This window comes from Mycteria americana, chromosome 7, assembly GCF_035582795.1.
Source record: "Mycteria americana isolate JAX WOST 10 ecotype Jacksonville Zoo and Gardens chromosome 7, USCA_MyAme_1.0, whole genome shotgun sequence".
Classification (NCBI taxonomy): Eukaryota; Metazoa; Chordata; class Aves; order Ciconiiformes; family Ciconiidae; genus Mycteria; species Mycteria americana.
The window spans coordinates 9,311,522-9,323,898 of NC_134371.1; the positions used below are offsets into that span (position 1 = coordinate 9,311,522).

Below are 12,377 nucleotides of genomic sequence, written 5' to 3' on the forward strand. Positions count from 1 at the left end.
CCTTTTCAGCTCTCCAATTTGTAACTACTGTAATTGTGTCTATAGTTACTTTCATTCTTGAGACTTCCAGGAGATTTATTGCTTGCTGACTTAAATGTTTCCTCTTCCTGCTGTTTCGTAGTATAATGACTTGTTGAACCCACAGTCAGGAAAAATAGTTGTTCTTAATTTGCAGTGCAGTATTCTTGACTTCTGAGCTTTATGGGGTAGGCTTTTAAAAGTATGAGGTCTTGCTGTGTTAGCACTCCTGACTCAAAGCCAGAGGTGGATCCCTCTGTCCCAATCTCTTCCCTTCCCTCTCCAACACCCCTCTCCCCCAAAAATGGACATGCCCATAGCATAAGAAGAACATAAAATATTTGAAAGAGAAGATCAGTTGAAGCAATGCTCTGCTTGTACTTTGAAGCTAGCATTCTTATTGGTTTGGATAAATGTGTCCTAAGTTTAAGTGTCCTTACTGTCACTTCTGTATGTAATGCAATATTCCTTCGGCATAAAGAAGGCCAAAAATACACTATTCTATCTTGACTCTTTCTGAAATTCTGGTGCCAGTTCCATAGTAGCTATAAACTGGTTTAGGAGCCATTTAGTTCAGTGTAACTGCATCAGTTTTTTTAGGAACCTGTTCCAGTAATAAAATTAATCACCATTAAACCTGACTTAATTGTATTGCTGAAGTTATAGAAAATCTAATTCAAGCAGAAGCTGTTTCTCCTGAGAATCTTACATCTGCTGTGGTTTAGTTAATCCTTAAGAGCCAAAACACAGATATTCATAGCTGCAATCTCATTCTGCTTTGTTTCTTTGGTTTAAGTACTTTTAATCTATTTCCAGGCTTTATTAATAGTGTTCTATATCCTGAATTATCAACTGCCCCAGGCTGTCCAAAGTTGTCTTAGTGTTTCATTTGGGACAGGGGAAAGAAAAGGAAGGGAGGAAGAGATCAATCTTCCTCGTCTTACAGCCGCTGTGGTCCAAATTCTTCTCTTGTGAAGATAAATGTGTAATTCATCATGTGGGAGTATCATCCTTTCCTCTTGTCCCCTCACACCTCTGCAAGTTTTAACTGTGAATATTCACATACACTATCAAAATCCACTTCCCTGGTGCAGAGAAGGATTTCAAATGGCTGCAGTCTGATGTTCTGGATTCGCAGGCGTGAAATTTTGGAAGTATTGTTGTCATTGCAGCTGGCACCACGACTGCAAGAACTTTCACAGAATCGCACAGAATCATTGAGGTTGGCAGAGACCTCTGGAGATAGTCCAGTCCAGCCGCCCTGTTTGAAGCAGGGTCAGCTAGAGCAGGTTGCCCAGGACATCGTCCAGTTGGGTTTAGAGCCTGTCCAAGAAAGACGAGTCCACAGTACAAGTTTTTTCTTAATGTTTATATGAAATTTCTTCTGTTTCATTGGCTAATGTCCTTTCAGTGGGCAGCACTGAGAAAAGCCTTGCCTGTCTTCTTTACTCCTTTCCATCAAGTATTTATATACATTGACAAGATGCCCCTTGAGCTTTCTCTTCACCAGGCTAAGCAATCCAAGCTCTCTCAGCCTCCCCTCCTATCCCTTCATCATCTTCATGGCCCTTTGCTGGACCTGTTCCAGTATGTCCATGTCTGGCTCATACTGGGGAGCCCAGCACTGGACCCAGCACTCCAGGTGTGGCCTCACCAGTGCTGAGCAGAGGGGCAGGATGAAGGCTCACCTCCCTCGACCTGCTGGCAATGCTCTTCCTAAGGCAGCCCAGGATTCTGTTGGCATTTTGGATAAATAGAGCCCAGGAGGGTGTAATCTCTTGATGCTTGTATGTTACTTTGTTGAGGCTAGTAGCAGTTACGTGTCTGCATCAAAAGGAGAGTATAAACACCCACCAGTGCTTGAAATATCTGTTAAAAATGAGACAATTATCTTTGAAATAACCACTACTGGGGGGTGGGGGGAATGTTGCCATGTGTATGTCATTCTGTAATAAAGGTCCTGTGGTAAAGTAGTTAGAAAGCAAGACATTTTTGGTAATAATGGGCCAAAAAAGTATTTAAGATGCAGCAAGATGCATGTATTGTCATACTGAGAATAGTCTTGCAGTACTTAAAAAAAAAAAAAAAAAAAAAAAAAAAACCACCAAACTTTTTCCCCTTCTGCTGTGCTACTCAAGTAACAAAAGTCTGGCCTATGATACTTATTGTAGTTCATGTTCATGGGAAGCTGTAAAAAGTCTGCTTTTTATTTATCTTCGCGGTCTGTATCACATGCTGTTTATTAAAAAAACCTACTTTTGGTTTTTATCACACTTTTGAGTGTTAATGTATATACTAACAACTAAATTAAAATAATATGGTTGGTACACTTGTGAATTCTGAAGTGAGAATTTAAGGAATCTTCAGTCTTGGAGGTGTGATTTGGTGTTGCAGCTCTGCTTTCGAAAAAGGCTGGAAGAAAGGAGATAGAAATTGTGTACATCAGTTAAGGGGGGGGGGGGGCAGAAATAGAATTCCCATTATTTATGGATGGCAAATCCTAGATGCACGTGGCATTCATTCTTGTACATGTTGATCCTCAAAATAAGTAACTTATTTTAGATGTGGGCTGTAAAAGTTGTTATAAGAGAACAGATGTTACTGAAGTCTTTCAGCTGGATGGTTTTAAAGCCCCTGCTAAATCAATCTGTTTTGGTTTTGAAAAATATTCTTCATGCTTTCATTACCAAAACTCTATTTTTAAATAACAAACAAACTAGGTTGTATTTTTGTATCCAATACTAGTTTTGAAAGAGTGAGAAACATATTTGGGAAATTACTCATGGGCAAGTACAAGAGCATGGGGCTGCAATGGAATTGCTTCTGTGGACATGTTGGTCACTTTGGACTTTGGTTGCTAACAAACTGTTATCGTGGGAGGGATTTGAGCTCTCTTGCTGAGAATTTCACTTTTTTGGAGGGATGAGGGAAGTGTCAGGGATTTTAATCAGGTCACTTCTACACATCTTTGTCCCCAGTAAGCTTTAAACTTTGTACACTGGTCAGTTCTGTTTCAGATCACCACTGCCTAGCTTTGAAGAGGGCTACATTCCAGCAGGTGGATTTGAACTCCGTAATAAAAGGTGGACATCATTATCCTTACACTTACTTTGAAGCTCAAGCTGAGCTTTAGTCTGGAGAGCGTGAATCAAAGTATGGCTAGTGATTTTGAAGTAGCTAGCTCAGTAACCTGAACTAGCAGATAAAACTTCTGTTTATTGCAGCATAAGGTGAGTCTTACCCTTTCTAGTAACTATGAAATGGTTAGGAGTGGTTACTACCTTGTTTTAAACGCACAGGATGGTTCAGGGAAAGGGGATCATCAGTTCTTGTTCAAATGCAAATTTTAGACTTTACTGCCATTACCATGGTGTGATTTTGTGGTAGTTCTAAGTCTTGATCCCTAAAGCATAAAAAAAATTATGGAAAACTTGCAAAATAATGCTGGTGAAACAGAAGAATGGTTTGCAATGTGGGCAATTTGCTTTAGCACAGGAATCTCAATGAGCCCTCCTGATTTTAGGCTCGGAAATCAGTCTGGTTTCCAACCTGCATCGGAAAGACTTGATCCAAAATCTGAACCCATGTAACAAAAAAGCAGGAAAACTAATGCTAGATGGGATACCTCAGATAACCTCCTATATGTCCTTTTAAACACTAATGAATCTACCTTCAGCAAAGGTGATTATCATGAGCTACACTTACTGCTTTCATTGAAGAAAGGGTTTACTCCATTCTTCTTATTTTGGTAGGGATACATCCCTGCTAATTGAAATGAGCATCATCTGTGTGGCCCATTTAAACAATGTGGTGACTTTCACATGGGCTTTTCTGTATTTCCAGTTGGAATGGGTTCTGAGTGATTAAAACCTGACCCAGAGGTGTCTGAGCATCCCAAGCCACGTGGAGGTTTAGAAAATGAGACTCATTTAGATCTTTGTCTACAGCATTGATGGCACTGATGCCCATGACTTTGAACTGGATCTGTGGCTTCAAAGGGGATCCTCCTCAGATGTTTTTCTTTCACTCAAAGTCTTGTCTTTTTATCTGACATAGGTGGTGTTGGGCTGTGCTGCTTTGTGTGGAGAAGAAACCAACCAAAAGGTACAGAAGATGTGTTGTGCTTTATGTGGAAGTGACTTGGTTATCCTCATTCTGTCTCACTGAGCAGGGCTGAATTCAAAGGAAAGGGTTTGGTTTGGGTTTTTTTTTTCCTTCTTCCTTTGGCAAATTACAGCTTGTAAGTTCCCATTACTGCCCTCCGCTGGGAACTGGGAAAAGTGCCTTTTTTTTTTTTTAATATTTACATGGAAAACTTTTTGGTGAATAGAGGGAGAAATATGTGGGCATCTACCCATTTGTGTGGTTATAGCCAATTTATGAGAACTTTAACACAAGCTGTCCTGGAGAACCTCAGCTCCTATGGCTGGAATAAACAGCAGAGAATAAACTGAACTGGGATGCCAGGATCTTGTTTGATTGGTAATTCAGCTCAGGAGATAATAGATACACCACACTTATTTAATTTCTGAGGGCTCAGCAGCGTGTCTTCAAAAGGATACCTTTGCTTATATTCATGCTGCTCACCAGCAAAACTTCTGTGTGATCACAGGATGAAGCTATTGCTACGTGGCTCTAACCAAATCACATCACCCTAAAGCCATGTTTCCAACTTGGAAGACAAAGGCTAAAGGTAGGATTTTATAAACAGAGTAAGTCCAGTTTCAACTTTCAGCTAATGAATAACACTGAGGCCAGAAGCAGGGTAAAGTTTTTCTTACTAATCACTGGAGCAACAACATCAGGGATGTTATGGATTCTCTGCTAATTGAAAGCTTGATCTTAAAATAGGTAACTTCAGGCTAAGACAGAGCAGAATAGCTCAATGAATGAAATGCTTGGTAAAACTCCATGATCTGTTTTAAGTCATCAAATTAAGTGACTGTAATGGTCTCCCTTGTGTCTTCAAAATAAATTACTTATTTTTCAAAATAATAAGATGCTGTTTGAAATATTCTGCTTTGTGGGGAAATATAACTTATTACTCTTTACTGTGGCGTAAAAATAAAGTGAAGATGAAGTGAGCAAAAAGGGGAATTATTTTGTGATTTATAAATTTGGAAAACTTTGAAAAGGGGAAAGTTGCTTATTTTAATTTGCTAACACTTATTTTGCATTGATTCTCCTAGACAGCTGCTTCTATGTTGATACAAAAAGTAAATTTGTGTTTTATGAGGTTCTCACTTTGACATCAAGCGCTCTCCTGTGTAAAATACGAACGTTGGGTATGGTGATGGCACCCGCCTGCCCTCTCTAAAATGAGATCACAGGCTGCCAGATGCTTTACAAGCCCTGGACAAAGCCTGTGTATGACAGTGTGCTGGTGAACTTCTCTCAGCACTTGGTTTGCAGCGGTGGGATGACAGTATCGTCTACGAAATAAAGGATAAATTTAAGTTTTATTCTGCCCCCCCCCGCCGTTCCTATGGCGACGAGCGGGGGTCAGCAGGCGCCCGCCCGGCCGCAGCGGCGTGGCCACCAGGGGGCGCCATGTCGGCGGCGGCGCCCGCCCCGCCCCGCCCCTTCCCCCGCGGGGAGCGCCGCGTCCGGAGGCGCCCGTCCCGTCGCTGGGCGCGGAGCGGAAGGTGAGTCCCGGCGGCGAGGCGGGAGGGGAGCGGCCGCCGGCGTCGCCCGCCGCCCCGGGGAGCCCCGTGGCTCCGCCGGCGCCCGCCTCCCTCCCGCCTTTTACCCCGCCGGGCGCGGCTCGCGCGCCACTGAGCGTGGCCCCGCACCCGCCCCCATCTTACCCCTCGCCCCGACGCCATTTGAAGCGCGAACCCGCACCCGCCGCCCCTCGTCCCCCGCGCAGGGAGAGAGAAATGACTCACGGTCCGCAGCGCCCTGGGGCCCGCGCGTCCCGCCCCGCGCTGAGGCGGGGCCGGGCCTGCGGCGCTCCCGGTGGCGGCTCCCGGCTGGGCCCTCTCCCCGCCGCCGCCGGAGCGTGGCCGCGGCCTCGCCCCTGCCCCCGGCTCCGCGCCTCGCCGCCGCCCGCGGCCTCCCCGCCGCTGCCTCCGGGGTAGGGGGGCGGAGCGCCGCGTTTGCCGCGCTCCCGCCCGCCGTTTCCCGCTGCGGCCCCCGGCTCCGGCCTCAGCGCAGGCCGCGGCCGGCTCGGCGAGGGGCTCCGGGGGGCCGGGGATCTCGATTCTCAGGGCGTTTGTGAGCCTTTCCTGTAACCCTGCCGAGCAGCTGGGAAAGATGTGCTGGGGAAAGCCGCTGGAGAGGAATAACAGGCGTTACTGTCCCCTGGGCCGGTCCATGGGGAACAGATTGAGCCACGTTACCTGGGGTAAAACTTGCTATCTCAGTATAACGTGGGTCCTCCCTCGCAATCAGAAAAAGCGATGAGGGTATTTGATACGTCTAGGCTGTTACACAATGTTAAAAAAATGTTTTTTCCATGTTTTCTCCCCTTAAAATTCTAATTCAGATAAATTATTTCATCCCACGAGAATAGCATTTACTCGATGAGGGGCCTTTTTTTCCTGCGTTCACCTCTGGTGGATGGCCTTGGCTTTAGAAGATCCTGGGCCCATAAGTGGTCTAGTGTTATGGTCAACCACATCAGATTCCATGTTTGCAGCCCCTCCTTCTTCAAAACTATTTGGGCCAATATATAGCTCAAGTATTTTTGGTGTTGTCTCCATCTATTTTTCTGTTGTCAGGAGCTGCCAACTGCAGCGAAAGCACTTGGGGCAAAAGGAAAACAAATATGCTAATGCATCTACCTTATTAATTTTTATACTCTAAGCCAAAATTAACATCAACTTTTTATGTTGTTTTCTAGCTTCAGTTTCCATAGCTTCATTCTTTGTAATACTTGTGTATCTGATTCTGGTTTTTTTTTATTTTGTGCTCAGGTTTTAAAGTGTTTCAAAATGCTATCACTCCATAGATGAAAATCTTCTCGAGCTGATGTATTCGCCACATTTGGAAGCTGTACAGCTATCAGCTTCTTAGCTGCTCTGCTTGCTGATACTGAAGAGTCTAGGATTTTTGGTAAGAGAGCATGACTTTTTTTAGTATTTTCAGCATTAAAACTTTATCTGAAGGACTCTGCCTCAGAATATCTGGTCTCTGACAAAAAGCAACGGGGTGCTGGAGAACTGCCTTGTAGGTTACACTGGGTACTTGAGTGCCTAGAGTCCTGACCTGTCTGTCTTTATGGTGAATGTTCTTTTGTTCCAGGGCAGGAATATGAAACTAGACTTCAGTACTTGTGTGCATTTAATGTGTTCTTAACTGTAACAAAATGGGCTGAGGGGCAAGAAAGGGGAGTAGGAAAAATCCTCTTGTGTTTAATGTGTAGGTTTTCAAAATGTTTGTATTGTTTCATAAAGTTATGAAAGATAAACTAGATACAAACAAGTCTAATTCTTGATTGTTTTCACTTTAGAATTAATTTAGACTATTCAAAATGAATGAACATCCTAAAAAGAGGAAAAGGAAGACTCTACATCCTTCTCGATATTCAGGTCAGTCTAGAGCTTGAGTTATATACACTTTAGTAAGTTTATTTTTTCTCAGAATAATTACTTTATGAGAAGGGACCACATGTGCTAATACATGGAAAATCAGTAACGTAAAGGGTAGGATAAGAAATCTTGGTCCAAATGTATTGAGTACCCACTCTGTGTGCTCCATTGTTAAGTTGCTTTCAGTCAGTGCCTCCGAACGGTTTTGTTCTGTACTCCCTGTAAATGAGGAAACTTGCTCAAGGTACAAAATGAAGATGATTCTACTAACACACAAGGGGAGGAATTTTGTAAAAGTTGGGATGGGTGTTCAGCACTGAGCAAACTGTGTTCCTATCACTGTCTTCAGTGGGAGCAGAGTTTGATAACGACTGTATCTGATACTCCACACATCAGGAGAGCAGCTGAAAGTTTTAAATCACAACAGGAATGTTATCAGGCCAGCACAGAATTCTCACAACACAAGAAGTAAAAATGCAGCTGGTGAGGAGAATTTTGGTGAACATGAAATACATACGTAGCTACATCAATGTGTTACTTTAAAAACTTTTTTTTTTTTTTTTTAGATTCTTCAGGTGCAACCAAATACATAGACAACAGTGGGATTTTTTCTGACCACTGTTACAGCGTCTGTTCTATGAAACAGCCAGATATAAAGTTTTCTGAAAACAGAGGTAAGAGTACATTTTGGTGTCTTGTTCTGCAATTCTTTACTAAGTGTATCATGCTCCTATTCACAGAAGTAAATAGACTACAACACGTGGGGGGTGACTTCTGAGCATCATTGTGATCTGATATGCCTTAGACTGGGGAAGGTTGTTTAATCATTGTAATTGAAATACAGTTTTCAAAGTAGAAACAATGACAACAAAAAGATCCTTCAATTTTACAGCATTTCTAATGACAATTAGACTTATCTAAATATCCACTAGCTAGGTAATGTAAAGCTGATGTAAATAATCGATAAGAGTTCAGATGGAATTTACCAGCAATTGCATTGAACTGTACTTATGGAAAACAAAACGCCTTTTTATACATCCACTAATGGATGTAAAGTTTAGCAGAGCAAATGTGAGGATGGATTTTTATTATATTTATTTTTCTTTTCACTCTAATAAATTAGCCAGCAAGTCTCCTGAAGACTTATAAAGTATTCTATTTTAAAGTGTGATATCCAGAAATAGTTAAGAAATTTTTTTTAATTGTGTCTTTCAAATGTAAAGTTTTATTTAAGGATTTTAAGTTTTTTCCAGTATAATTAATTTACTATTTTTTGCTGAAATTCTAAAGACAGAGTTGCGACCTTTTGAATTCTTTTGTTGTCTTCTGTATGTATGGAAATAATTTCTGAGGTATTTATTGTTACTTTCTTCAATGCAGGTTATGATGTGATTAGTATATAAAGATAAATTTATGCAACTAGAATAAGTAAATAGTAAATAAGATCTATAGTTAGAGAATCATGATGATGCTAGTATAGACAAATGGTGACAAGAAAATCCTCCTTTTATTTTTGCAGGTAGATTCCACAGTCCTGTGCATAGCCTAGACACAGATGATGATGGGAGTCCAGTGCATGCTGGGACTTCTCAGTGGAGTGGGTCACATTCAAACGTTGTGGGGTTGCACTATACAGACCCTAAAAAGAAGGATAAAGGTAAAGGTCAATGTGTATTTGCAGCTTAGGTGCTGGGAAGCTGGAGAGCATGGCTGCTGGCTTTTTATGTAACTTTTTTGCTTTGACAGAAGAGGCGAAGGATTTGTAATTTACATTATTTATTTATTAGTTAAACATAATACATAGTCTGGCTGGGGAAAAAGAACTGCTTTTTGCATTTGTAAGCTGCTACAACTAACTGAGAAGTTAAAATATGGACCCAGGTGTTTTGCAGAGTTTTTTTAACCTTTTGCTTTTATCTATTTCCTCCTGCAGATAAAGGCACTAATAATGGAATGTGCAGAGACTTATGTGATTCACCTATATTCAGTGACAGCCCTACAGAAGAGGAGAAACCTCTAGATATTCAAACTGTAGAAATTTCTACAACAGAAGTGAATGCTGTAGAAGTTCACGATATAGAAACACAAACTGTGTCACCTGAGAAGCTAGAAGCTGAGGACCTAGAGGAAATCCCTCTGGAAACCTGTAAAATCTTTGAAAAGAACCAGGCTTTGAATATCACAGCTCAACAGAAATGGCCTTTGCTGAGAGCCAACAGCAGTGGCTTATACAAGTGTGAGCTCTGTGACTTTAATAGCAAGTACTTTTCTGATTTAAAGCAGCACATGATCCTGAAGCATAAGACATGTACAGACACTCATGTCTGTAAAGTTTGTAAAGAAAGCTTCTCCAGCAAAGTGCAGCTCATTGAACATGTAAAACTACATGAGGAGGATCCATACATCTGTAAATATTGTGATTACAAAACAGTGATATTTGAGAATCTGAGTCAGCACATAGCAGACACTCACTTCAATGACCACCTGTATTGGTGTGAGCAGTGCGATATGCAGTTCTCCTCAAGCAGCGAGTTGTACCTGCACTTCCAGGAACACAGCTGTGACGAGCAGTATTTGTGTCAGTTCTGTGAGCATGAAACAAATGATCCAGAAGATCTCCATAGCCATGTGGTGAATGAACATGCGTGTCGACTGATAGAGTTAAGCGACAGCTATAATAACAAGGAGCGCGGACAGTACAGTCTCATAAACAAAATCAGTTTTGACAAGTGCAAAAACTTCTTTGTATGCCAAGTGTGTGGCTTTAGGAGCAGGCTGCATACAAATGTCAACAGGCACGTAGCAATTGAACACACCAAAATATTCCCTCATGTTTGTGATGACTGTGGGAAGGGCTTTTCAGGTATGTTGGAATATTGCAAGCATTTAAGCTCTCATTTATCTGAAGGGATTTATTTGTGTCAGTACTGTGAATATTCAACAGGACAGATTGAAGACCTTAAAACTCATTTGGATTTCAGGCATTCAGCAGACTTGCCTCATAAATGTACCGATTGTTTAATGAGGTTTGGAAATGAAAAAGATCTTTTAAGTCATCTTCAGATACATGAGACAGCTTGATTACTTTATTTCCCTGTAATCAATTTGTTAGAATTGGAATTAATTTCCAGTCACTAAAATGTGGTATTAAATACAATTTTAACAGCAATTATGCAATTCTAATGTTTTTATATCAGCAAAGCATGTATAACAACTTGGTGTGTTGTGAATTTCCTTACCTAAGGGTTTCAGTAGGAATAATCACTTTACAGTGTGACGGACCAGATTTTGGGGGGAGGGACAGTGGGAGTAGTTGCATGTTGTAATGGAAGTTCTGATGGTCATCCCGCACTTTCACATCTAATGTACAAGGGCAGCTCTCTCGAGTTTAAAAAGGGACAAAGAAAGCCAACATCTAGTTCCATGCTGAAGGAATGCCATACTGATCTTAACTGCATATCCAGCTCATGTTACCCTCTGTGGCAGCAGGTCATTGTGCTGATGTTTAGCAAATTGCACCAGCCTGCCAAAGATAAGGGTGTTCCAAAAATTCCCAGGCATGGACGTCTCCAAATTCACATACCAGCCTGCATTTCCCACCTCATACTCTTGATCAGATTTTAAAATTGTCCTGTTTTTCTCTTGGGGTACCTGTCCGACCTTATTGTTCACTTGTTCAGTGTTTAGTTTCAACCCCTGTCTGTGGGACTATCCAACAACCCGCTCTTCCACACATTTACTGCAAACCTCCCACATGATTTTTTGTCTCCTTTAATTCCTATCTTTTAATGCACCAAGTAGACACATATTGCTTGTGTGTAGATTGGGTCATGTTTTATGGAGTAATAGTAAGGGAATTTGCAACCTGATCCAGCTGAGAATGTACAAAGAGTGTGATTTTCGTATGTAAAATCCTAATTTAGCTCTCACTGAAATGATGTATGTCACCAACCTCATTTAGAGCAAGCCTCTATTAGTTTATGTTATTATAATTCTGTATATTTATAATTAGCTTTCCACCACTAATAATATGAGGACAGTTATTTTAATTCTGGAAATTTTAAACTTCTATATACTGGCTTAAAACACTGGTATAGTAAAAAAAAATTATTTAAGCACTTTCAAATGATTTCACACATCTGTTCAGATTAGATAGTGCTGTCCTGCCATTATAATCATTAGAAGTGAACTTTTACAATTCATTCTGTAACTGTATTTCTGAGTGGATACTTGGACAGATAGAAATAAGGGTGAGGTCATTTAGATTGTGCTAGTTATCAGGGTGAAATTACCCATAAATTAGTGGTGGAGTTTACATTTCTTTCTGCATTGATTGTAAATTTGTAATGTAAGATTGTCTAATGCAAGCTTTGTATAGATATAATTAATGTATAAAACATTTCTTGGATCAGTGAGGTTTGGTGTTACCAGCTTCAAAGGCATGCAAGGGTCTTTGCATTTCATTTTTAAAGGTAAGGATAAAAATTGGCTGAATTTAGTCAGTTTATGGAAGTTCTAATTTCTAGAGAAGTATTTCTGGAAAGTCTGCTATGAACCAGTTAGTGTATATTTCTTTGTAGGAGGCAAGACCCTTTTCGTCCTTTTGAAATCCTGATTTACTACTAAATCTTCTGTGTAGTCATTGAAAAGGGCAACCTGATGGTGTCCTGACTGTATTTTACTAGTCCCTTGTATAGAGAATGACAGCGTCTGTGGTAGAATTGCTAATTTCCTATTTTGAACACATTCATCCTGGCTGGCTTAAAATGGTAGCAATAATATAGTTAACAAAGCACTGATAAGAATTTTTTTATATATGGAAAGTTA

At 41.0% G+C, this 12,377-nt stretch overlaps 1 protein-coding gene and 1 long non-coding RNA gene across 2 annotated transcripts; one reads left to right on the forward strand and one right to left on the reverse strand.

The window, feature by feature from the left end:
• Window positions 1-2,292: 2,292 nt before the first annotated feature.
• Window positions 2,293-6,037, reverse strand: LOC142412168 (uncharacterized). The gene is made up of 3 exons (XR_012776422.1): window positions 5,907-6,037; window positions 5,263-5,450; window positions 2,293-2,430 (listed from the first exon to the last, which is right to left on the reverse strand). It is a non-coding gene; the product is annotated as an uncharacterized LOC142412168 (long non-coding RNA).
• Window positions 6,038-6,935: 898 nt separating this feature from the next.
• ZNF639 (zinc finger protein 639) lies at window positions 6,936-10,719 on the forward strand. Its single transcript, XM_075506928.1, has 5 exons — window positions 6,936-7,074; window positions 7,472-7,550; window positions 8,117-8,224; window positions 9,070-9,207; window positions 9,484-10,719. Exons 2-5 carry the CDS (start codon window positions 7,493-7,495, stop codon window positions 10,629-10,631), a joined length of 1,452 nt encoding a protein of 483 aa, XP_075363043.1. The 5' UTR covers window positions 6,936-7,074; window positions 7,472-7,492; the 3' UTR covers window positions 10,632-10,719.
• The last annotated feature ends 1,658 nt before the right edge of the window (window positions 10,720-12,377 follow it).